Raw genomic sequence first — 25,938 nt, forward strand, 5'->3', positions numbered from 1 at the left:
TACCCACTCTTCTGTGGGATCCAGACCAATCCAGAACTATTGGCTGCTGGATGTGGGGATTTTTAAGCTTCCTCTCATGGGATGACTTCTTGGAAGACGGCACAAGCTTCAAGGATGTGAAGATATGGATTTATCAGCCCAAGACTGTAGCATGTATATATACATAACAATTTCAGTTATTCTGTTAAACCCAATTAGAGTAAACCAGCCAGGAAAACAGACTTCTATTTTGATGGCTTAGGGCTTACTTTTTCAAAGGAAAGCGAGAGCTGCCTACTTCTTGGTTTGCGCACAATCCAATGAACACTCGAGACAACAGATATGGGAGAAAGGGCCACTTTATTAGCATTTACAACCGAAGGGGAGGCTGAGACCTGCAGCCGCAGAGGGAGCGAAGCCCCTCGTGGTGCGGGGGCGGGACCACTGGGTGGGACCAGAACACATCTGTCCCCAGGCTGGCATGCACCCAACTCCAAGCCACGCCCCATTCTCAGGCAGCGTAGCTCATCCAGGTCTGCCCCTTAAGGGGAAGGCAGCCAGACTGCGGGCTGTTGGTAACATTACTGCTCTTTCAAGGAGTAGGGGCAGCACACCCGCCAAGCAGATTGGCGACAGAACCTCCCCCCTCCCCCCACTGGAGAAGGGGCCGCTCACCCATTAAGTGGGTTGGTGACAACATCACCCCTCTCTCAAAGGAACAGGGCAGCATACCTGCCAGCAGGTTGTTAACAGATCATCACCCCTCTCCCACTGGAGCAGGGGTCACACGCCCATTAAGTGGGCTGGTAATTGACGCTCCTCCCTCTCAAGGAGAAGAGCCACAATCCCGTTAATCAGGTTGGTGACTGAACATCACCTCTCTCCAAGGAGTAGGGGCAGAACACCTGTTAAATGGTTGCTAATCATCACCCCTCTCCCACTGGAGCAGGGGTAGCATGCCCGTTAAACGGGTTGGTAACAACAGCACACCTAAAGCAGTGGGGGCAGCGTACCTGTTAAGTGGGTTGTTAACAGAACATCCTCCTTCTCAAGGGGAAGGGCCACAATCCCATAAGGCGGGTCTGTGACTGAACATCACCCCTCTCCAAGGAGTAGGGGCAGAGCACCTGTTAAATGGTTGCTAACAGAACATCCCCCTCCTGAAGGAGAAAGGACAGTGCACCCACACTCATTAAGTGGGCTGGTGACAGAACAGCACCCTGCTCTAAGGAGAAAGGGCCACAATCCCGCTAAGCGGGTTGTTAACAGAACCTCTTCCCCTCTTCCAAAGGCATAGGGGCATTATGTCCACTAAGTGGGTTGGCAAAGGAGCACCCCCCTCTCTGAAAGGAGTAGGGGCAGTACTCCTGATAAGCACATTGTTGACAGAAAACCACCTCTCCCACATGAGTCGTGGAAGTGCACCTGGTAGGCAGGCTGGTAACAGATCAACACCCTCTCCTAAGGAGAAGGGATAGCAAGCCTGTTAAGCAGGTTGGCAATGGAAACCCACTCTTCTCTCAAGGAGTAGGGGCGGTGCACCCGTTAAGTGGGGCTGTACAGAGCATACCCCCCTCTCAAGGAGCAGGGGCAGCATGCCCACCAAGTGAGTTGTTAAATGCCTGCTGATGCCCAGGGAGAACATAGCATTAAATGCACCGGAGCGCCCCCATCCACTCCGCTCAACTGCATGGGTGCTGAAGCCTGACTTGGCAGCTTTTGAAGCGGCTAGCAATCCTCTGAGATGGCCCAGGGCTCCCAATATGCAGCCCCTAAAATATCATCTGAAACTGATGAAGTATTAACAGGGAGGAGTTCAGGTGCCTGCATAAAAGGGGGGGGCCCTCCCTGGGAGGAGATAGTTGCGGGTGGTTGGACATGGTGCAAGCTGAAACATGACAGTTTCGGGAGCCACCACCGCACCCTCGTCCGTGCCCCTTCTGGTCAGCCTTATACATCTGCAGGTGCAAGTATGTTGTGTTAGGACTCAACCTGTGATCATCGTGCCACAATGCTGGGGGGGGGGGGGAAGCAAACCTGGATTTGGCAAGCGCCTCCTGGGTGGGGAGAAAATGCGCCCCCGTAGAGATCCCAAGATACTGGCCTGCACGGTGAGTCCATGTTAATTGCCGTGCATGATGCTGTGGGTAGTTGGCTTGTGCCGATCAGCAACCACAAAGGCGGTTCTACTAAAGCCCGCCAATATCCTTTACATTTGCAAGTCTCTAGTGTAATCCAACAGCCCCATAAGGGATTTTGAGTTCCCCTACCATCATGACCACCAGACCCCAGGCTGCTCCTTTTCAAGAGTACCATCTAAGTTGCCGGGGGGGGGGGGGGGGAGGCTGGAGCCACAGCACAAGCCAGTAAGGTGCTCCGTTTTATGCCACCCCCGGGGGGGGGGGAGGAGCTGAATTGGGCTGGGGATCATGCCCTCCTGCAGGCAAGGGCAAGATGGGAAGCCCCAGTTCCTTGTGCCCCTAAGTGCCCATTTAGGAGTCACTGGATCTGTGCTGGCTTGCAACTCACAAGAGCTCACAGCCCCAGTCCCATGCCTGTGTACTCCTCAGTAAGTCCCATTAGATCAATGGGGCACACTCCCAGGAAAGTGTGGACAGGACTGTAGCCCTAAGTTCAGCTATGACTACCCAGGAGCAAGACCTGTTATACTCTGTGGGACTTACTCCTGGAAAGTGGGGCGAGGACTGCTGCCCTATGGTCCAAGCCTCTGCATGCCTACTCAGAAGCAATGTTACGTGAAAATCCCCTTTTCCCTTCCAAGTTGTGATTTTTATATCTGGTTATGTTATTTTGGATCATGCAGACCAAGCAAGCAGGCCACTCCTCCCCCAGCACATGTTTCCAAAGGCCCTGGTCAAGCTACAAGCACATGAATTACACAACCCCCACTTCCTTGCAGGTCAATGTATAACCTAATCACTGTGTCTCCTGATTATGCAAAACAAGCATGCACCTCCGGAGGAAAAGGTCTATTGTTCTTTTGTTGTAGCTTTAACACTCTTAAGCACCTGTTGCAAATTGCCTCCCTCCCCCAGAAGGTCGGCCTGGCTGGTAAACTGACTTCCGGTTCATCATGTCTTTCTTACATACTCCACGTGTACCATTGTGTGTACTGAGTATGCGCATCTAGGACAGCTGTAGGATACTTCCGGGTCATTCTAGGTCAGACACAACCCTTTAAGAGAAAGCTCCCGAGCATATGTCTCTCTCTCTCTCCCTCTCTGGCTGCCCTCCCAAGGGAGTGGTCCTTCCCAGGACTCTTTCCCATCCAACTGCTCCCCAGGACAGGTAAATATATCTTGCATCTAAAACTCTTTCCCTTCTTCCCTATTTATTCCTCCCTTCTTCCCCATCTTTAGTCAGCAAACTGGGTTTAGCAGATTAAGGAACCCCTAAAATCCTTCCCTATAACCTATCTGTTTCTGAATTCCTTTTTGGATGCACCAAACACATAGCACATGCAACCACCATAAAAACTAGGTACATTTTTCAAGTACTAGAACCAAGAAATGTGCATTATGTTTACCTTTGTGTGTTTTGTAATAAAAATATAATCTTTGATTGAAAGTTACCTTTCTCCCAGTCTCCTCTTTAAGCTAAAAAAGGGATTTCTTTGCTTTACACTGTCTTGCTATCCAGTCTGCGATCCTAAAAGTTTCCAAAAGGCTAATATACTAATTCCCCTAAACAAAACAGCCCTTTTTGGTAACAGCAAGCCCTATCCTAGCCCAAGGGGCTTACTCCCTGGAAAGTGGGGTGAGGACTGCAGCCCTATGGCCCAAGCCTCTGCATGCCTACTCAGAAGCAAGCCCCATCATAGCCCAAGGGGCTTACTCCCTGGAAGGTGGGGTTAGGACTGCAGCCCTATGGTCCAAGCCTCTGCATGCCTACTCAGAAGCAAGCCCCATCATAGCCCAAGGGGCTTACTCCCTGGAAGGTGGGGTTAGGACTGCTGCCCTATGGTTCAAGCCTCTGCATGCCTACTCAGAAGCAAGCCCCATCATAGCCCAAGGGGCTTACTCCCTGGAAGGTGGGGTTAGGACTGCTGCCCTATGGTTCAAGCCTCTGCAAGCCTACTCAGAAGCACGCCCCATTATAGCCCAAGGGGCTCACTCCCTGAAAAGTGGGGCAAGAACTGCAGCCCCATGGTCCAAGCTCTGTAGGCCTACTCAGAAGTAAGCCCCATTATAATCCATGGGGCTTACTCCCAGGAAAATGTGGCTAGGATTGCAGCCAGAGTGCAAGGCTCTGCATGCCTATTCAGAAGTAAAGCACATTATAGCCCATGGGGCTTACTCCCAGGAAAGTGTGCCTTAGGATTGCAGCCAGAGCCCAAGTGTCTGCCTACCTATAGTCCATGGCGCTTACTCCCAGGAAAACGTGGTTGGGGTTGCAGCCCAAGAGCCCCAGCCTCTGCCTGGCTCCTCAGATGTAAGCCCCATTACAGTCCCTGGGGCTTACTCACCTGAATGTGGGTGATCCTCTGCAGGTCCGGCAGAGGCGCTGAGTTGGCGCCCACTTCCCAGGTTGCACTCCCCCCTCATGGCGGCAGCTACGCGGCTCCCCATGTGCGCAACCCCACAGGGATCCAGAGGTCACCCACTTGGCGGGACACCTCCTGAAGCCCTGGGCTTGCCTGCTTGCTGAGTGCAGGGAGCTGTAACAGCCCTGCAGCTGCAGCATGTGGCCAGGCGCCTGCGCCTTTCCGAGTCATGTGGCCTGCTCTCAGAGTGCGCTGCGACCCGGGAAAGCCCTGGAGCAGCCATGGGCTCGTGGAGCCCCTCGCCACCAACCCCAGTTGGCCCTGCAGCAGGCGGGTTGAGCCCTCCCGGGCAGCAGCAGGAGCTGCAAGCGCCACGTGCACTGCGGCCAGCAGGGAGACCTGGCTCGGAGCTGGAAGGCGGAAGCCCGTTCCCTCCACTCGCAGGCCTGCTCAGAAACAGGTCCCCCTGTGCTCCACGGGGCTTACTCCCAGGAAAGTCTGCCTGGACTGCACCTGATCCTTCCCTTGGGCTGAGCCCAGCCAAACCCCCCATCCCCACCTTATAGACCAAACACGCTGCACATGGGGTCCAGTGCAGGAGAGGCTTCCTCAGAAGTTGCACTGGTCCTGAGTCCAAGGTGGCTGGAAGGGGTCAGGTCAGTACTGTGTCCACACAGCGCCCAAGTGCGAAGCAGGAGGAAGGCTGGGTGTTGTCCCTTAAAAGGCCTCTGCCTCCACTCAGTTCCAGCCCACCTCCACTCCCCCCACAGGGAGGAAACTCTTGTGTTCCAGGCCAGGCTCAACAAACTCCAATCACCCCTGTAATTGGGCGATCAGGAATATTGTAATATACTATTTGGTAACACTTGAAAATTTCGAACAGAAAAGAGGCTACATTTCATTCTCTCTCCATCTAACCCACCACTCACATATCTCAATCGCAATCTCTTGTCCAGCTGTCATTTTGTGTCAAGTGTGTAAGCAACAAAGGTTGCTGTCATTTGTAACAAGCAAAAGCATTGCCAAAATCTACAGAAGTGTGTGCATTAATTAATTCTGGAGCCTTGATGAAAAGCTCGGCAAGTTTTGCAGCCAACTTCTTTCAGAGTCTGGTCACGCATCATGGGTGAAAAAATAATAAACGAAGAAACAAGCAGAGAGATAAAACATAATAACATCCAGTTTCTGTAAGCACAGTTAGATCATGTGACTCAGCCAACGGGAAGAGATCAAAGAGGCAGATTATGACAGAATCTTTCTCCTATCATACAAATATTCTCCCATTTTGGGAGGAAGCGCTGGACCTTATTCTCAACAGCAGTGTTCGAAAAAGGCAATCATATGACAGCAAACAGAGTCCACAACAGTGATTTTCAACCACATGTAACACATTGGCGTGCTGTGAATGGTCCGCAGGTGTGCCACAGGAGTTTGGGGGAGGGACATATCTTAGTAATAATAATAATAATAATAATAATAATTTTATTTTTACCCTGCCTTTCTCCCCGAAGGGACTCAAGGCGGCTTACAACATATTAAAAACAATTTAAAAACAAATAAAAACATATTAACACATCATAAAAAACAGCAGTCAGAGTAAAAAAAATAGGTAAAAAGAGCATAGAGCAGCAGCAAGTCATAAAAGAATCAGGCCTGTAAAAAATATTAAAAGATGTTAAAAAGATGTTAAAAGGCCGAGAACTCAGAAGGCCTATTTAAACAGAAGGGTCTTTAGGCCTTGCTGAAAGGTCTCAAGAGAGGGAGCCATTCTTAAGTCAAGGGGAAGGGAGTTCCATAGCGTTGGTGCCACTACTGAGAAGGCCCTATTTCTTGCAGCCGCCCCACGTACCTCCCTAGGCGGCGGCACTTGTAAAAAGTCCTTCTCTGATGACCTGAGAGGGCGAGCCGGATTGTACGGGAGCAGGCAATCTCTAAGATACCCTGGTCCAGAGCAGTATAGGGCTTTAAAGGTCAATACAAGCACCTTGAATTGGGCCCGGAAACGAATGGGCAGCCAGTGCAGCCGCTGGAGAAGCGGACTGACAGAGTCGAACCTCCTACCTCCAGTAACCACGCGGGCCACCGCATTCTGCACTAGTTGCAGTTTCCGAACCGTCTTCAAGGGCAGCCCCACATAGAGCGCGTTAATCTAATCTCGATGTCACCGAGACATGGATCACCGTGGCCAGGTCTGCACGATCCAAGTACGGCCGCAGCTGGCGCACCAGCCGAAGCTGAGCGAAGGCCCCCCTAGCCACAGGCGCCACCTGGGAATCCAGGAGCAGCTGCGAGTCCAGGTGGACCCCCAAGCTGCGGACCTGCTCCTTCAGAGGGAGTGCAACCCCATTCAGCGCAAGCCATTGGGGTAAGGCCCAAAGGGGGATGTGAACCCTTGGCTGACAATGTGGTATGCCTTGTCAACTGCCAAGAAACCTTTCTCAGGGTGCCATGAGATGAAAAGGGTTGAAAATTGCTGACCCAGAGAGACCTGTGCACAACAGTAACCTGTCTTGGTTTAGCTGTCTTGAGGACTGAGCTCGAGATGGTCCCATCCTTCCCCATTCAAAACTCTGGAGTCATACATTAATAAAAACCAGTTTGGATGGCTCAACACTTCTACTTAATGTGCAATGGATCTGCATATGAAGATGATCACTATCTTCAGGGTTTCAAAATGGGTTTCAAAATGGCAGCCCTAAAAGCAGTTCAATGACAACCATAAGAACACTGACCTGGGAAGCCCGATCAGTGTGTCGCTGATTTTGTTGGATGAGCCATGGTCCCATCCTGCTCCATGTGTTATGTGTTCAGCTGCAGCATAAGTGGCTCCTTGCTCAATTGAGCCTATCCTTCCAGCTCACTTGACCACATCAAGGTTTTCTCAGGAGCTGTTTTAGGTACATCGGTCCCAATCCTTAAATAATGGATGGGATGTTCGCTGATGTGACTTCAGTGGCGAGGATGAAGGGGATTTTGAAGTCTGGACGCCATACTTCCTGCAGAACTGCCTGTACTATCCAGTCACCTGAGACCACCTACCTGTCCTCTCTCTGGTTCTTGCAGGAGATGTGGTCCTTAACGAATTCCTTCCTTTCTCCATCTCACACTCTCTTCTCTCTCCAGACCATTGCAAGAGAAAGATGTGCTATGCCAGGGCTCCATGCCTACCAGGCCCAACCTCACCAGACTTTGCACACAAAGGGAACAGCTATAGGGTTCCCTAATCTAAAGTATCAGGGCCTCTGATCACAATCAGAAGATGCATGTATATAACTATGAACCATGAATAAAATATTTCTTATAATCCTTAACTAAGTTTCCACTCCTATATGTTTTATTGATAGCAACTGGATGTTAAGATACCTTTACCATAGGAAGGGGGTCCTTTCTGTGATTACTCTGCTTTCCCCCCTCCCTTCAGCAAGTAGTTTCGCTCACACCCTTCTGCTTTGCTGGACAACAACCCTTGCACACTCCACTCACATGTTGGAGGAATGTTCAAGATTAGAAAGCAATACCCTTGATGGGGCAAAGCAGCACATTCACCACTGTATGCAAGAGTATCAACCTCTCTCTATGCCAGGGGAGGGCAAACCATGGCTCGAGGGCCAGATCTGGTGTCCACGTGGATCTGTCCGCCCAGTGAGTAGACCTGCTTCCACGAGGCTGCCATGTGATTTCCTCCCCATTTGGAGGACAAGGATGCTCTGGGCAACCGCATCTGTGCCAACGTTCTGTTGCACGGCATTCTGGGACGCTGGACAGACAACACAACTGCCCAAAGTGTCCTCTGAACAAGGAGGACATTGCGTGGTGGATGCGCAGAATGCTCGGGTGTGGTCCGGATGGGGACCGCATTCCAGGTTTGGAGCTGTTTCCATGCTAGAGTCTAACTGAGATGGACTAGTTAGTGTGCTGTCTGATAGAATGGTCAGAAAACATGCTCCTACAGGGTCCTGGTGCCAAACGTTTTAGCACCAGGCCCCTCTTATTAAAATGATACTCATTTACTCAAGACCCGCCTAGCTTTATGAGACTCAGGTTGCAATCCCATGCATGTCTACTTAGAAGTAAGTCCCATTGTGTTCTATGGTACTTACTCCCAGGAAAGTGTGTACAGGATTGCAGCCAAAAGGTTTCAGTTTATGAGCCACTCAAGACTGTTTTCGTCCTTTCTAGTATAGTATGTGTGTTGGGGGTGCCTTCTGGAACATTTATTGAGCTCCATGACCATTGCATCAAAACCATTCTGGTGGCCTTTTCTTCCCATTCACTTGAACTCACAGAAGAGCAGAGGCATGTTTGCCTACGCATGACTAAACATGCACATGCGGTTCAGTTTTGTTTTCCATAGGGCTCAATGCATTTCCTTTGGGGGGCGGTGACTTCCTTCTTGAGAGTTTGCTGGAGCCTGTGTTCATCGGATCATGACCATTCTGGTGCCATTGTATTCCTCTTGGCCTGCCCTTTGAAGTAGAATGAGGCATGGTTGCCTACTGTGAGTAAACTCACACATGCTGCTCCATTTCAATTTCCATAAGGTTCCATAACATTTTCCTTGTTAGCTATCAGGTTGTCAGTGTCACAACCCAATCAAAATCAGGTCCCGACCCACAGTTTGGGAACCACTGTTCTAGAGCACATGAAGGCACTTGGATAAGGGGCAACCCGGTATCTTTCAACAGCGACGTATGTTCATTTCAAAAAGAATCATGTGCCAAACGGAATCGCCCTGCTCCGGAGCACTTTGGAGGAAGGCTTTAACAAAACAAGGTCCCATTGAAGTACTTCAGGCATCTCACAGCTTCTTTTGACTTTTCTCCCCTTTCTTTTCCTTGTCTGTCTCTGACTGCTTGGAGCTCTCATAAATCAGGTTAAATGTTTCTACAGTGCTGGCATTAAATCAAGCTCCTCGTCTAACACTGCAGGTGCCAAATGTTTTAACTACCCTTGAAAGCCTTTTCTAGCATAAACCTATCTTCAGGCTTCCTAGATTCTTCCACTCCAGCACGTTACATTCTTTATTGATGTTTATCTTTATTGATGTTCTTTAGTTCTTAAATCCCTGTTATACCTATATGTGCTGACTGACAGGGGCATTGAGCTGCAAGAACACTGAAGTTGTAGAGTCATGTGCTTGACACACACACATGTGCTTGATTCACAGTCCTTTCCCATGACTGAGATTAGCAAACAAATCTACTGCAGCTATCCCTGATTTTCCAGTAGATCATTTTATTTATTTAAAATATGACTTTTTATTTAACGAAACATAAGGTAATGGCTAGCAGTAGCAGCAAAGCACAACAAAACAATAAAAACTAAAGCAAATAAAATGTGATGGAGTAAAAAAATAAGCAGCATCCATATTAAAAGTTTAGGAAAACTGCACTGGTTTCAATCTTTTTTTTTCTACAAAGTGGCACATGTGGAACCTGGATAACAGAGGCAGTGTGTCCCAGAGGAGAGACACCACAATCAATTCTTCTGCTCCTACACTACACTCCTGACTTCATAAGATAAAGGCAGGACCTCTGATGATGGCCTTAATAGTCAAGCAGGTTCAGTGGCATCTACAATCTCCTAGCCTTCAAGGTCTTGCTGATGTTACAATTCCTGTTAACAGTTTTTGATCCCTCCTGTTCTTGGAAGCTTCACAATCTTTCAGAGTCATAAATCAGGCAGGACTTTGGGGAGCTATTGGCCATGTTTGGTAAAGATAGACTCAATCCCATCTAACAGCCACCTGGCTCTTGGATCAGGGAACCCAGCACTAACTGAGAATGTGTTGTAGTTGGTGGCAATTGCTTGACAGGAGGGGTGGAGAATGAGTGTGCATCACTCAGCGTCACTCAGTCACATGCACACAAGCCATTAGGTAATGTGGTTCAGTCACCCCTCACACCAAACCCCACCACCAGGGACAGACAGCAGCCAACACGTCTTCTTCCTCTGGATACAGCTCCCTTAGGGAGAAATCACCAACAATCTCCTTGGTGATCCTCTCAGCCTCAAAGTCTGGCCTGGATATACTTCTCAGGGTGCACTCTAATCCAGCAGTTTCCAAACATGCCACATAGAGCCCTGTTGTGGTGGCATCATGGCCCTGTTTTCCCAGGTGCCTCCATCTTGAATCATGCAAGATCTCACAAAATCGTGTGAGATCTCATGAGATCCAAGATGGGGGCGCCCAGCTCTCTTGGGAACATCTTGCTGGAGAACCAGTAAGAAGAGACCGCCGGGAACATCCTGTGGCATCCCTGTGAGTTTGCTGCAGTGCCATGGGGCACAGTTTGGGAGTAGCTGCCCCAATCAAATAAATGGGGTTGCTTTGTGAGCCATTATGAGACTTGGCCAGAAACCCACTATGTCAGAAGTGAATCTGCAGCACATCAAAAACAGATCTAATAAGTCGATCTCAGTACAAGAAGATCCAGTCGTAGCAAACAACTTCTCAACATGGATGGTGAATTGGAAGGTGTTGCTCTGCGTTTGTTATTACTTAAGATCCAACATATCCAATTAGGGAAATTTTTCTCTTGAATGTTGATAGAAGTCAGAACTTCTTTGGCTCTGAAGGTCCCCTAATGGAGAAGTTTCAGGTTTGGTGCACTTGCTCCTATGTATTTGAACGACACTTCCTTGTCTGTGTGCATGTGGAATGCTTATGACCGATATAGCAGCACTGGGGAACTTATGGTCAGGAACCACATGTACACTTCAGTGCTTGGGGGCATACAAAGACAATCCTTCATTTGCAAGAGAATCAGGCAAAACTTTTAAAGACAATGAACTGGTGCTTTCCAGGATAGGCTATGCACATGTGCATGAAGACCCCATTTTGATCTTCCCCAGTGCTTAAACTAAATGCTTGTGCATCATGAAATGGAAACAGCAACATACCTAACACGTTAAAATGCATGTTTCCCTTCCAATGTGGTCTAAGTGCCTCAGAGGGGGCAATGTAAACACAACAGCTACAAGCTGGAGAGGAATGTGGACATCATCCTGCAGTTTCACTGGACTTCTGAAGACCTCCAAAGTGCAGAGCAATTGAGAGGTGATCTTCACCCCTCCACCCCCATAGGACTCTACTAACAAGAATCTGCCCCAGTGCTTCTGAGGTGCTCAAAGCAGCAAAATGATTGACTTCAGAGAATAAGAGTGGGGGTTTTTTCTGTTCTTCTGCTCCTGAAGCAGTTGAAGTGTATCAGAAATACAACGGCAAGGCAGTCCCAGCCTCTCTCTCAGCTTCGGAACTGGAAGGGGGAGATTTGTCCTGCTATACCACTGCTCCTTAGCAGCTCTTTAGGTGTCTGGTGACCCCTGCCCCATCGTTCAGTTCCATAGTTGGGGAAAACACTGGTGGTCATCACATGTGCCAGAGGACAAGGGATGATTCACAAGTGAGCTTGAAGACCCCTAACACTTGCTTATAAGCATACTTAACAAAGTCGTGCTCCATGAATACCAATGAAGACTGTCTTTTCAAGACAACGTGCTCCAGAAGGGGCAGAGCATTTCTTAAAATTTCAAACCACTTTGGTAAATATACAACTGATGGACTAATGACCATACAGGTATCCCCCACTTTTTGAAAGGCCGTTTGTCAACGATCGGCTCTTTTGACCCCTTCCCTCAGCACAAAAAGCATGTGAATACATGAGTGGACATGGACGGGAAAGCTGTTGGGTATTTTAGAGAGGTGGCCTCTCTCAGGTTTTGTATAGGCAATTTGAATTGGCAAGCTTAAAAAGACTTCATTCTGCTTCTTGATGATTTCTGGGTTTTGTCAGTGCTCTGGTCCCTACCTGTTGAATATGTGGGGAATGCCTGTATGTCAACATAAAAGGGCTGATTCCCCCCAAACACATCTGGTGTGGTAGCTGTTTCTTTCACTAGACTCTAGCCACTAGGGCCACATGTCAAGGTGGCTGCTTCTGGGTCAACAGCTTATGTATACAGGTAGGCTGTCAGTAACTGTGGGGGTTCCAGTCCCAGAACCCCCACAGAAATCTATGGATTTTGACCCAAAATCCAGATAATGAAGTCTGCAGCCATGGGCACCTGAAATCCTCTGAAGGCAACCAGAACTGTGCCCCAGTTGCATCCAGAGAACCTTCTGAGATTTTTGGAAGGTTGAAAATCGCAACTTCAGTCAAAAAATGGAAGTTGCAATGTTTGGCCTTCCAGAGGCCTCAGTAGGCCTTCTGAGGGCTAAGGTTTCCTCCCTGGCCCTCAGAAGGTTCTTCAGAAGTGAAGGGAGTACAGCTTGCATTACCTCCAGAGCGTACAGGTTGGACCCATCCTGCAGCTCCTGAACCCACGGACGATCAAATCCATGAGTCCTAAATGGCAGGTAATGAGGGCCACCTATATGCATTGACTTCTTGCGCAGAATGCCAACGTTTTTCAGCACCTGCAGTGATGTGCATAATTTTGGTTTTGTGTAACTATCAGTCTCTATGCACAGAACTACCTTCTTCTGTGGCACCAGTGGTTACCGTGCACAAAGCAGTCATGAAAACTGACCAAAAGAATGGTAGCTTCAGTCACAACAGAAGGGGAAGAAAAGAAAATTGTCTCGGAGAGAATTTCTACTAAAGAAATTAACGGATATGCTAAGTGCACCATATTTTAAAAAGTTTAATTAAAAAATCTAGCTACAAGATATGCTTTGTAGCCTACAAAAAGATACAATATATATCATATATACCATAGCAAGATTTAATGTCCAAGGGTATGAGGAGGGCACAAAAATATTCCCAAAGTACACTACTAGAAAAACTGCCAAAGTAGCAAAAAAAGATCACGCCTCATTTTTCTTCCCCAGGTACATATATGCACATTCAACCATTTGTCGTTTTCAAGTAAAAGTGTCGTGATTTCTGTAATCTGAGTGTGGGCTTAAATGAGTTGATGTTGAGGTTTAAATATATTTTACATTTTGTGTCATGATTTTAAAAAACCTAAAAAGACAGACTGGTTCATTCACGAGTGGGTGTCCTTTCAAACTTCAATTACCAACAAAGGCTCCATAATCAGGCCTTTCCTGAACTACGCTGTCTCACAAGCTTTTGCGGATGTCATGACAGTACAGTGGTTCCTAAACTGTGTGTCGCAATGCCTTAGGGTGCCACGGCGTGGTCACACCACTGCCACGGGATGTCCCCAGTGTTCCTTCTACTGGTTCTCCTGGACACCACCATCTTGCATCTCACAAGATCTGAGTGTCTCCATCCTGGATCATGCAAGATCTGGGTGCCGCTATCTTGGATTGCACTAAATTTCCCTCTGAGTAAGGAAGAAGAGATTGCAGGGGCACCAGGACCCTGGTAAATTTAGGGGTCACTGCCATAGTGTATAAGTGAAATGGCTAGAAAAGTTATCCGGTACAATTCCTACTAGTGGTCTCACACATTTCCCATTCATTTTTCAATGGGACATTCACAAGAGAGCATTTTTAGGAGGTTAAACGCCATGTATACAGATGATTTCTTTGAAACACATGAAAATCTGAATGGATACTGGCAAGGTAAAGATTTCCCTGAACAGGCAGAATTTCCCTAAACAGGCAGAAGTCTTCATACTGCCTGGTCACATACCTTACTTATGAGCCAAATCGTTCCCAACAGTCCCCTGGTATGAATACAAGATTATAAGCATTTGGCAGAAGTAGATAGAGGCTCCAGAGAACCGCTGTCCACTAAACTCAACACTGAAAACCATTCAGCTCACAAGACTTGTAGGTAGAACACTAAGACCTCTTTGACAGCAGCATACTTTTTCTGTCCTTTACTACCTGATAGTCCCTTTGCTGTGCTCCGCATAGCCCACATGTTCTATGCTCCCTCAGCAGGAGCACATGCATGGTTTTGTAGTTTATTCCTAAATCTCACAGGATTATCTCCTACGTTCCACTGACACAGAGGCACACTTCTACCACCCAAACTAGCAGGCTGCTAAATCCATCGGCTGCTTCCCTTCTACCTCTACCATACTGACCTACCACAAAACAAAAATTACAACAAACATAAGCTCCAATGTGCTTCTATCAGGCTGCTGTACTAGATCATTCCAAGACTGACCGCGAACAAGATTTTAATTAGGATTAATCAACAATGATTTCTTCCTCGTCGCTTTCCGATGTTTCTAAATGAACGTCCCACCCTCCTGTGGCTTCCATTAAATGCTTCTGTTCATGGCTTATCCATTCTTCTTGGTCAACACAGGTCCTACCACAAAAGCAACATTTGAAGGTCTGTTTTGATGCTTCTGCTGGTGAAGAATTTATCACCTTGTACATATTTCTGTGAATCTTTTTTAATTTCATTTTTAATGCATTCAGTTTTTTCATTTGAGTGACTCTATCAAAGCTCTGAAACGTCAGTCTTCCATGGTGCCTTTTCACACCAAGACAGTTAATAGTTCTTTCGGATAAGACTGCTTTTACGACATTGCATTTATATTTATTAATAATCTTCATTACGTTAACTATCTCTTGTGCATCAACATCAGGGTGATTTAGGACAACTACCGGCTGGTTACGGTGAGGACATTTTATCAACTGATCCTTTTTAAATGGTATGAGCCTGAGACATCTTGTTAGAATGGGGTCTACGTTAATAATGTAGCAATCCTCCTGACTTTGTGGACTTTTCTTGGTCAAATTCTTTCCAGCAACTGCTTGCTTACCTTTCTTTTTGGCCTCTTCACCTGCCTTATTGATCTCACTACCTTTTAGGTACGGTAGCACTTTCTTCTGCTTTCTCTTCCTGAAACGCTTTCTTTTTTTTCTGTGCCGATGTGATCCACTTTGATTTGTGGACATCCTCTTCACTCCATTTTCAAAAGGCAAAGAAGATGGCATTTCGGTACATTTTTCAGAAAAAACACAAGGAACCGGTCTTGGAAGAAAGGTACTGTTGCAAAATAGAACCGGGGATGGCAATATTTCATTCCCATATCCTCGATCAGTAAGGCTTTTAGTGCGAATGCCATCAAACACTCTCAGTACAGTCCCTTGAGGAATGAACACTGGAGAAGCATGTGCTTTTTTAAACACTCTCTTTTTAGCTCTTGCCCTCTGAGCATCTAATGTTTGAGCCTGTTCTTTCCTGCTGGAGGGTCCAAGAGAAGAAGCAGTATCAGTTGATCTTTGGGGAGAGGGCACTGAATCTGGTTCCAATTTAATAGCTAAATCATTTCTTTCAAGCTTCTCAGGAGCTTCCAAAGATGAGGGTTTCTCCTCCTTAAGAGGACTTTGATCACGTCTTAAAGAACCGACTAGTTGAGATTTCACGTTTGACTCCGCAGCAGACATCAACTGAGCAATCTTCCTACACAACAGTGACGTAGAACTCTTCTTACATAACATATCATCCCACCTGATCTCTTCTGGGATATTTACAGCACTGGAGCTAAGGGAAAACACAGACGAGATCACCGGACCTTCTGAGGAGCCACCTTCATTCTTTACATTCGGTGCCTCAGAAGAATCCACGCAAATATTCTCTTTCTGACTTTCCGTTTCACTTACTGTTACTGTCTTTGGCCCATCCAAACATACAGGCTTATTCTGTTGCAACTCCACATTACTTTCCAAAGGGTAATTAGAATAGTTTTCCGGAACAGCATCTGACAAGTCATTCTGAGGCCTGTTCCCACCTTCAGGAGGGGAGGGGGCCAAGCACATGGGTGAATTCAAACCAAAGTTTAAGTTTTTTGGAGAATTTATTTCATCAGGTGATAGCTCTGCTACTGCCACTAAATTTTCTCTCTCTTCGTTCTCTTTACACATAACATTCTTCTTGCACACGTTCACCAAGTTGCAGTTCAAGGCAGCAGAACTAGGGGAAACCATGTACCCAAAGTCATTGCCACATTCATTACTTAGCGCACAAGAAGCACCAAAAGTCGGTGAAATGCTTCCACCGATGGTTTCTTCTCCATGTTCTGCACACGGGTTCACATATTCCGCCACTTGACATTTCACGGACGTGGGGGTGATTTCTTGCACAGGAACGAGTTTAAGAACCAAATGCTGTACGCCATTAGCGTTCTTAATTTCAACGACTTCTGCCAGACAATTAGGGGAAGCCACAAATTTGGCTGGTGCAACCACCATCAACGGCATTCCTGGCATTATGGGCTCTTTGGGGGGAGAGCAAAGTTCAACTTCAATTACTGCATTTTCACTTTGATGGATTCCGATATCTGGGGGCTCGGCTACGCGTTCATCCTGGATGAGTGCGGTCCCATGACTGCATTCCACACTGCTTGGTACACAAACGACTTCAGGCATTTCGTCTTGGATTCCACTCACTGCTGTATTGAAAGATACAGTTGAAGATTTGTTTTGCAGTGGAACTTCCTGGGCAGGTCTCTTTTCAGGGTTTTGCTTTGTCAAACAATTTGTGCTTGGCTCAACTTTTTGCTCCTCAGTAATCATCTTATGCAATCTTTTGATATGTTTGACTATATAATCGTGCCTAATGGCTCCATAGTCACAGTATCGGCACTTGTATGGAAACTTTCCTGTATGTTTCACCAAATGGCGTTGGAATTCTCCTTTAGTGTAAGATACACAGTGGCAAATTAAGCAAACAAACTGGATTTCTTCATGCTGTGCCGCGTGCTTCTTATACAGCAGAGGATCCTTCGTCGAAAATCGACATTTATCACAGTAATGTTTGTCTGGCTGAAAGTTTTTTACTTTGAAGGTTCTTAGAATTTTACTCCGGGTTGTTTCCTTTTTGTTTTCGATATCCGAGATACCTGTGGGGTCGGTCACAAAATCAACTGATGGCACATTCGGCCTACACTTGTTACAAATGTAGCTATTATCTCCACCCCTCTGCTTTTGCAGTTCCAGTGATGATATCTCCTGTACATGGCTGCATTTAATACAAGATATCTGACTTGATTTTGGGTCCTCGCTCTTTTGATAACTGCCATTTTGGTTGTTTTTATCTTTTGTTGTGGTTGGATTTGCTTTATCAGCACTTCCTTGCATTGGTGATGTCATTAACGAGCTATGTTCCTTGTTTACTTGGCTGGCATACAACGCTGGTAAGGTCGCTGTCATTTTCTTCAACTGCATTTCCAAAAGTGATCTTCAGCCAACACAATACTGTTGTGGTTCAATGTAAAGATGCTGCAAAAGGAAGAAAAGTTTTGAAAAAAGTCAGCATATGCAGCTCCACACATTTTACCTTTGGGGCTCACTGAAATAGTAACATCTCACTCCTAAGCCCTTCACATGGAAATATGACCCAAGGACTTTAATTAAACCTTTTTTCAAGCAAGTGTGTTCAGATCAGTCTACAACAGTGTTTCTCAACCAGAGGTACCCGTACCACCAGAAGTACTTGAGGTGTTGTCTGTTGGTACTTACAGGACCCCCAGACCCCCGCTATCTCTCAACAAGACCAGCAACAGAAGTAGGAGGCTTGGTTCAGTGGGCAAAACTCCAGCATGTGTTTTTTTGCATGCTCAAAAAAGCCTTACCATACACTCTGAGCCTTTTACCAGTGTTTGCCACATGTCATCTGGTCTCCCAGTCTGGAAGTAACTGGTTATGCCATCATCATCATCAATTACTTTTGGTGGTACTTGCACTAAATGGTCAATGCAAAGTGATACAGCAGGGGACAAACATTGAGAAGTGCTGGTCTATAACATTTCCCCCATAAGATACAGGTAAATTATTGAACATGATCTAAATTTGTAGCAATGAGCTCTTTACCACAAGTATACGAAAACCGACAATTGCTGCTGTAATTTCCATCATTTGATATTTTTATTTGTTTTATCTGCACATAAACCAGGGTTTGCATTTTTTCTTAGAAATGCCAGGCAAGTGTGCATAATTGCCAATTAAAGTTTGACAGGACTTTGATCTTTACTTGAAACCCATTCAGAAGCATCCACTGGATCAGCTACTTGAAGCTCAAACAGGTAGGTGTGACAATGTTCCTAATTCCAAGCACCAGTGTAGTGTTTGACTAGGACTGGGGAGCCTGAGGTTCAAATACCCACACAGCCAAGTGAGCTTTGATCATCCACTGTTTCTCTTGCATTAACCTCACAGGGTTGCTGTGAGGATTAAAATAGAGACGCGCTGCTCACTGGAGGAAAGGTAGGACTAAAAAGATTGGACTAAAATGTAATAAACAAATTAAGCCAGTGTCTACACTGAATCTCTCTTCTCCACCAAGCACAATCCAAGGAACTAGTTGGAACCTAGGAAACTGTCAATAGCTAAGGGTCAACATATTGAATGCTTCCTATGCATTTCAGCAAGGATGCCCTTAACGAATAATCTATGCACCAGGTTCATTTAACAAGAATTTAGAGACAGATGTCGTCATCAATTGACCCACCACAGATTCAGGCACAGAGCTGGCACCCATTTTTTAATAGCATATAATTTTGCCTCTCATCTGCAAACCCTCAAAAACCACTTCTAAACGGGGGAGGAGTTTTGACGCCTTAAAGCAATCGTTCTCTCTCTTTAAAAGGTTATTTGGATACTAGGCAAAGCCAGATGTGTCATCAATAATTCCTCAATTCCACTGTAACTGCTCAGCTGGGAAAAGGCATACAAACAGGTCTTGAGCACATTGAGGGCCATGATATGAGTGTTCACAAACACATATAAAGGATCCTACTCTCTACTCAATATGCAGAAGACCAAAGCTTCAAAAGTGGAACAACCCCAAAGTTGTGTTTAGCAAAAATTATAGAAAATAAAGTTGGTCATGTGACTAATTAGACCAATGTGAAATTAAATTATAAAAATTTCTGAATGTGAAAGCAAATTTAGATATATCAAGACAGATATATCATCACATGATTCCACAGTGGATGAACCCACTGCAGGTGCCATCACCGTTAGATATATGGTGGTGACTTGAGATAGGACCTCTTGCTTTGTGTCTGACCTTAGTATTGTATTGGCAAACTTCAGTCTCGAAAGACTATGGTATCGTGCTCTGAAAGGTGGTTCTGGAACAGTGTCTAGTGTGGCTGAAAAGGCCAATTTGGGAGTGACAATCCCTTCCACACTGGGAGCAAGTGCAGTCTGTCCCTGGTCTGTCTCCCTGGCTATGGGCCTTCCGTCTTTGCCTCTTAGCCTCAGACTGTAGGCCAAGTGTCTCTTCAAACTGGGAAAGGCCATGCTGCACAGCCTGCCTCCAAGCAGGCCGCTCAGAGGCCAGGGTTTCCCACTTGTTGAGGTCCATTCCTAAGGCCTTCAGATCCCTCTTGCAGATGTCCTTGAATCGCAGAAGTGTATTAGAAGTGGTTTTTGAGGGTTTGCAGATGAGAGGCAAACTTATGTTGTTAAAAAATGGGTGTCAGCTCTGTGCCTGAATCTGTGGTGGGTCAGATGTCTGACCTATGGAATTCAATATCAATCAAATCAGAACTGCCCTCATCCTTCTTGGTGTTGAAACCACTTTCTTCCAACAAGCCTCTGATTGTTTTTTGCTCTGTTGGCTCCTATTAGTTCTTAATTTGCAAGCTGCTGCTTTTCTTTTCTTATTTAATTAAAGTTTTATTGTTTTATTGATTATTTTATTTCACTAATGTAAAGTGCCTTGAGCTTTCCTTTTTGGTATGAAAAGGCAGAGTATTAATGCTTTACAAAAAAACAAATAAACAGACAAAAACAAAGCACAAAGTCACCAAGGGGGGAAAAACAGAATCTAACTAGAGTAAATTCCACCTACTCTTTCTCTTACACAGAGTGCAGGAAATAAATTCATAGCTCATCCTTATACATACTGACTCTAAAACAAGCCCCACTGCATTCAATTACACACTCCCAGATTAGTTGGGGAGAACAGCAGCTTCTACCTAACCTGATCAACAGCTAAGATGTGGATCAGATTTCAAAGTATCTGTATTTCAGCTGCTTTTAGGGAATACTCAGAAACCCACTTCCTTGGGAGTCAATTATTTTTAATTGCTTGAGGCTGAAATCCTAACCATGGTTACCTAGGAGTAAACCCCATTGAACATAATGGATTTACTTCTGAGGAGACATGCCTAGGATTGGGCTCTGAATCGTACTTCGAAGTCAATGGCCAGGCCCCAGTTTTGTTCCACTTGGCCTTTAATTGACAAGCTCTTACATTGCAGTTTTGTGAATTTTGCTTGCGAGATGGAAAGAAGATGGCCGCCCAGGTGCAGGCTTCTTCATAGAGCTCTACATGATTTTAGCTTTTTATTTACTAATGTGGGGTTTTTTTTTCCTTCCCCAAATTAGTTGGTTTTGATACTGGACCTACTTTTTATACTTTACATCTGAGAGCTTTTTATGTTTTCTCCTGAGGCTCAGATTGTTGTGGATTGTTAATTGGGATAACAGAGCTGTTTTGCGTCCCGGACTGTTCATTATGTCTATGCTTGCTGGGAATGCTCTCCCACAAAGAGGTAAGAAGAGATACTGGAAAAGTCCTACCAAGTTGGAGGAGGGTGTTTATAAAAGGTCGAAGCAATTAAGGATTGATTGAAAATTTTTACCATCTCTTCCTGCTGGTGCACATAACCCCTTGAAGGCCCTGGTGTGTATAGCAAATGATGGTCTTGTGGTGCCCGGCAGCCCTCCTCTCCGGAAAATCAAACGTTCTCTGCCTATACATAAGAGGAGGAAAACAAGAACAAGCCCTCTGGCTAGAGATAAAAAATGCTTACAACTACAAATGGTACAAATTACCCAACAACTAAGCGATGCATGATTGATATCCAGTCACACTCTCCTGTATATTCTTGGACGTCTGAAATTGATTGAAACACTAATTGGCTCTCTAACCCAGACTTTGGCTATCTCCAATAAAATATCTCACAGGGTTGGAAATGAAGAAATATCAGGATTAACGTGTTTAACCCCCTTTTCCGCAGCTGAGGAAGATAAAGTGAAGCTAATTTTACAGCCAAATTGTGTTTTGCTTTCCATTCCTGTATTAGACTCTGCGTGGTGGAGGAGTAAGTGGATGATAATTAGAGCTATATCTCAATTGCTGAAGGTTTCTATTCATCCCGTGGAATTAACAAGCTACCACTTTTTGCCCTCTTGTAGTGGCTATAAGAGACTGTCTTTAACTTTTAAAACCAGAAAGATTCCAGGGCTGCTTCTACAAGCTGCTGAGCCTGAAGGATAGATTTCAAATTTTAGTATATAGAATGTTTCAAAACTTGCATATCCTGGCTCTTTGTACAAATAAGAGAAGGCAGACTGCTAATGTAAGGTCTAGGACTAATGATTATCATTCTCCAACTAATCTTCAGTCACCACCAGTTGAGAAATTGACTGGGCAATCTATGGGAGAGGAGGATTTAGTCCACCTACAGGCCAGACTAACAAACTTACTTAAAAGACTTTCTACTAGCCAGGCAGTTCCTGGGATGGAGTTGGAATTGGGAAGTGAAATGGATTTTGATTCAGCTTCCCTTCCCAAGAGTTTTTTTGGAGCCTGATGCTGCTGTTCGCCCTGTTCTTATGGATATGGAGTCAGAGCAGGGTGAGTCCAACCTGCAGCCTAACAGTATTTTTACTCAACCTCAATTGCAAAGGACGGAGTTTTGTAGGTCACCAGTGCAACACATTCCAGGAACCTTTTTTGTCACAGACTCTGACTTTGATGAACTAACTGCTTTCTCAACAACTCATAAGCAAATTACATCACGTAGTCCGTCAGTTAACATGGCCCCTTCTAATCCAGGTGGAACCTCATTCCCTGCCGCGACGAAGGAGGTAACACAAAATGTGTTGTTTCAATCAACTTCCAACTGGAATTCCTCTGAAACGATGTTGCAAGTCAACTTGGAATCTTCATCACAGTCTATTTCATCTCAATCCAATCCCCTTGTAGAGGTGGAGTCTGACCTGCAATGACTTTCTGTTTTATCTTGGAATATTGCAGGTTGGCTGAATAAGACTTTTGATCAGGATCTTTTGAAATTTCTTTCATCTTTTCACATCCTTTGTCTGCAGGAGACTTGGCTGCCTGATTCTGTTCCCATGTTGTTGCAAGGGTATAGTTCTTTTTTGCTTTCTGCTCTTAAGTCTCATGCAAAAGGAAGAGCGAGAGAAGGCCTAGCTATTATGGTTTCTGTCAAACTGGATGTGGTTGCAGAAGTTATCTATCGGTCTATAAGTAACTGTATTTTATCTGTTTTGCTGAAAGGTAATTGGGGTTTTGAGTCAAATGCATTGATTTGTCTTAATGTCTATTGTCCACCTAATAAGACTGGGAGTGTTACCTCCTTCTGGGAAGAACTGGAGGAGGTTATATATTACTGTGAATCTCAATATCCGAATGCTGCTATAATTTTATGTGGTGATTTTAACTCCAGAGTAGGTTCGGGTATTAGTAGAAAGATACTTGATCATAATGAAGTCTTTTTATCTGACCACTCCTCTTTAGATAAGGTGGCTAATACACAAGGTAGAAGGTTAGTTGAGTTAATGTCATCTTTTCAGTTAACATGCCTTCATGGCAGTTTTTTGGATAACTCTAAGGGTTATTTCACTTTTTTAAAAAACAGTAGGGCAGCAAGTGTCATCGATTATATTTTTTGCTCCACAAGGCTACTATCTTTCAAGTTGAATTACGACATTTTAGATCGTCCAGATAATAATAATAACTTTATTTTTACCCCGCCTTTCTCCCCGAAGGGACTCAAGGGAGGGACTTGATAGAAGGGACTGATAGTGATCATTTACCTGTATGTTTCTCTATATCCACAGAAATCCCTCAGCTGCCTTCCACTTCCACTGATTGGGCGGAGAGGACTATTGTTGTGGGGAAACATTTGAAATGGTCCCCCACTATGGATTTATCAATCCGGGAATTATTAAATAGCCCTAATCTTGTGGATTTGCATAGGGACATAATTAAAGGACATATGGATCCTATAGAAGGCCTTAACTATATTACTTCAATTTTAAGGCCTTTTTTTAGTTAAGAAGATACAGGTACCTGGTTCTGCCCCACACTGGGGTAGCTGGTTTGATAAGGAATGTAGGTTAGCCAAAAAACATCTTGCTCGATTGATCAGGAAGACAACTCGGCTAGCTTCAGATTTAGATGCTTTGACTCAATGTCGTTCAACTTATAAGGAACTTCTTAAACAAAAAAAGAGTGCATATATGTCAGCCCAGCGGAAGGAACTGGGGAAGCCTGTTATGGAAAAGAATGAAAAAAAAGTTTTGGTCTTTAATCTCACTCACCAAACTGGGTCTTAGCTGCAAACTGAATGACTGTATTGCTGCCGGCACATGGTGTTCCTATTTTAGTAATATATTTAATAGTGATGCCAATGTCAGGCAAAATAATGTTAGTAATATCCAGTCGCTTTTGACTTTAACACCAGAATGGCCCCCAGACACTGAACAGGAAGTAGGTGAACTTATAGTTGCTTTAGCAACAGAAAAAGCACCTGAAGAGGATATGATTCCTCCTGAGATGTACAAGACCAATATTGAATGGTGGACTCCACTGCTAGCTAAATTATTTACCTACATTAATGCTACAGGACTTTTCCCGGAAGGCTGGAGGCAGAGTATTATTTTTCCAGTTTATAAAAAAGGGGATAATTCTAACCCCCAGGATTATCGCCCAATTAGTTTACTGGGTAGATGGGACTCGTCAGTTTAAATTAGTTTACCGGGTAGATGGGACTCATCAGCCTAGGAAGGCAGCTCATCTAAGCCTAGGAAACCTAAGAAGGCCACTCATCTAAGAGAAGGAACCTCAACAGGTGGGAAACCCTGGCCTCTGAGCGCGCTTGGAGGCAGGCTCTGCAGCATGGCCTTTCCCAGTTTGAAGAGACACTTGGCCAACAGTCTGAGGCAAAGAGGCAAAGAAGGAAGTTTGAGACAAGAGAAAAGACAAGACAAGAGAAATATCCAGGAGAACATCAGAGGAGTTTTACAAGAGATCTGGGGAGGCCACAGTCAAGTCACTGTGACAAGCTGGGATTCTCTGCACACTTACCTGAGCATAAATCCAATACTGTAGCAGTGAGACCTACTTCTGAGTAACTCAATACACAGGATCGGGCTGTAGGAAGCCAGCTGGCAAGGCTGCATAGAGCTTTGTGGGTTGCTTTTAAGGAATCTTTGCTGGAGTCTTTGTGTGCCGCTGCCTGGCTGGCGCCCTGCTTTCTTCTAGCAGGGGAGATCCATTGTTCTCTCTTCTGGGAAGGCCAACATTGCTCCCAGAAGCGCAGCGATGCTGGGAGAGGCCAGGGGAGGGCAGCACTCAGGCCTCTGCAGGATGTGGCCCCTGCTGGGAAGGAGCTTGGCCAAGCAAGTGCCTGGGAGGGTCTCCAAGAAGGAAGGGGACGGAGGGGATCGCAGGGAGGGAAGGAGGGGAGGCAGCCCAGGGGAGCCCAGGGAAGGAGATCTGGGCCGTGCCGTCCAGCTGGGCAGCGCTGCGTGCTACTCACCCCAGGCAGGCAGGCAGGCAGGCAGGCAGGGCGCGCCCCACCGCTCCAGCCCGCCCGCAGCAGGAACCGACCTCAGCCCTCCGCTGCAGCAGCGGCCCCAGCAGCCTCCCACCGGCCGTGGCTGCGCTTCGCGAGCGGCTCCCCGCACCAGCCCCAGGAGCGCGCACGCGCGCGCGCCCAGCGGACGGAGTAGAGCTCTATGCCGCGGGAGCGCGCGGAGGCGGAGCAGGAAGGGACGGAGGGAGAGCTTGCCAGGCCCCGGACCGGCGCTGCAGCAGCCGCGCTGCTCCCTTGCTCGGGCCGGGGAGAGCCGCGAGGGGTCCGGCGCCGGGCGCGATACTCTGCGCACCGCTCGGGGCTGCCCCGGCCGTGGCTCTTTCCAGCCCCCGGGGATGCCCAGCGGCAGAGCCTGTTTCGCGGCCGCTCTGCGGCTCTCTTCCGCGCCCCCTAATGGCGCTGGCGCGCACTGCACCTTCTCCATGGACCTCAACGGGAAGGAGAGCCACACAAATGCCTGCCTGCCTCCCTTTCTCTCTCTCTCTCTCTCTCTCTCTTTCTTTGAGTGATCTGCCTCCAATCCTTAATGCCAGTGGCTCTTAAACCTTTTAGCACCAGGACCCTTTTGTTTAACCTTCTAGTGGTTCCAAAACTTTTTCGCATCAGGACCACTTTTTAAAATGACACTCTTATCGGGACCCGCCTAGGTTTAAAACAAGATCTAGAAAGTAATAATAATAATAATAATAATAATAATAATAATAATAATAATAATAAACAACTTTATTTATATCTCACCCTTCTCCCCGACGGGACCCAGGGCGGCTTACAACATATTAAAAACAGATTAAAAACATAATTTAACCGCAAATAAAAACATATTAAAAACACATTAACAAATACCCATAAAAACCGTAGTCAGATAAAAAGAGCAAAATGCAGCAAATCATAGAGGAATCAGGCCTGTAAAAATACTAAAAGATAGAAAAGATGTTTAA

General features: G+C 46.0%; 1 protein-coding gene across 3 annotated transcripts; it reads right to left on the bottom strand.

Moving 5' to 3' along the window:
• Positions 1-13,196: 13,196 nt before the first annotated feature.
• On the bottom strand, positions 13,197-24,959 carry ZNF518B (zinc finger protein 518B). Of its 3 annotated transcripts, none has more exons than XM_066632357.1 (3): positions 24,490-24,959; positions 21,014-21,124; positions 13,197-17,639 (listed from the first exon to the last, which is right to left on the bottom strand). In XM_066632357.1, exon 3 carries the CDS (start codon positions 17,583-17,585, stop codon positions 14,595-14,597), a length of 2,991 nt encoding a protein of 996 aa, XP_066488454.1. In that variant the 5' UTR covers positions 17,586-17,639; positions 21,014-21,124; positions 24,490-24,959; the 3' UTR covers positions 13,197-14,594. The 3 variants fall into 3 exon arrangements, with proteins under 3 accessions (XP_066488454.1, XP_066488453.1, XP_066488455.1); XM_066632356.1 differs by having other exon boundaries at positions 23,473-24,959; XM_066632358.1 differs by lacking the exon at positions 21,014-21,124.
• Between the last annotated feature and the right edge of the window lie 979 nt (positions 24,960-25,938).

This window comes from Tiliqua scincoides, chromosome 6 (genome assembly GCF_035046505.1).
Source record: "Tiliqua scincoides isolate rTilSci1 chromosome 6, rTilSci1.hap2, whole genome shotgun sequence".
Classification (NCBI taxonomy): Eukaryota; Metazoa; Chordata; class Lepidosauria; order Squamata; family Scincidae; genus Tiliqua; species Tiliqua scincoides.

Excerpts from the sequence above, each read along its gene's own strand:
- ZNF518B (XM_066632358.1), bottom strand. The coding sequence starts at position 17,585 with ATGCAGTTGAAGAAAATGACAGCGACCTTACCAGCGTTGTATGCCAGC.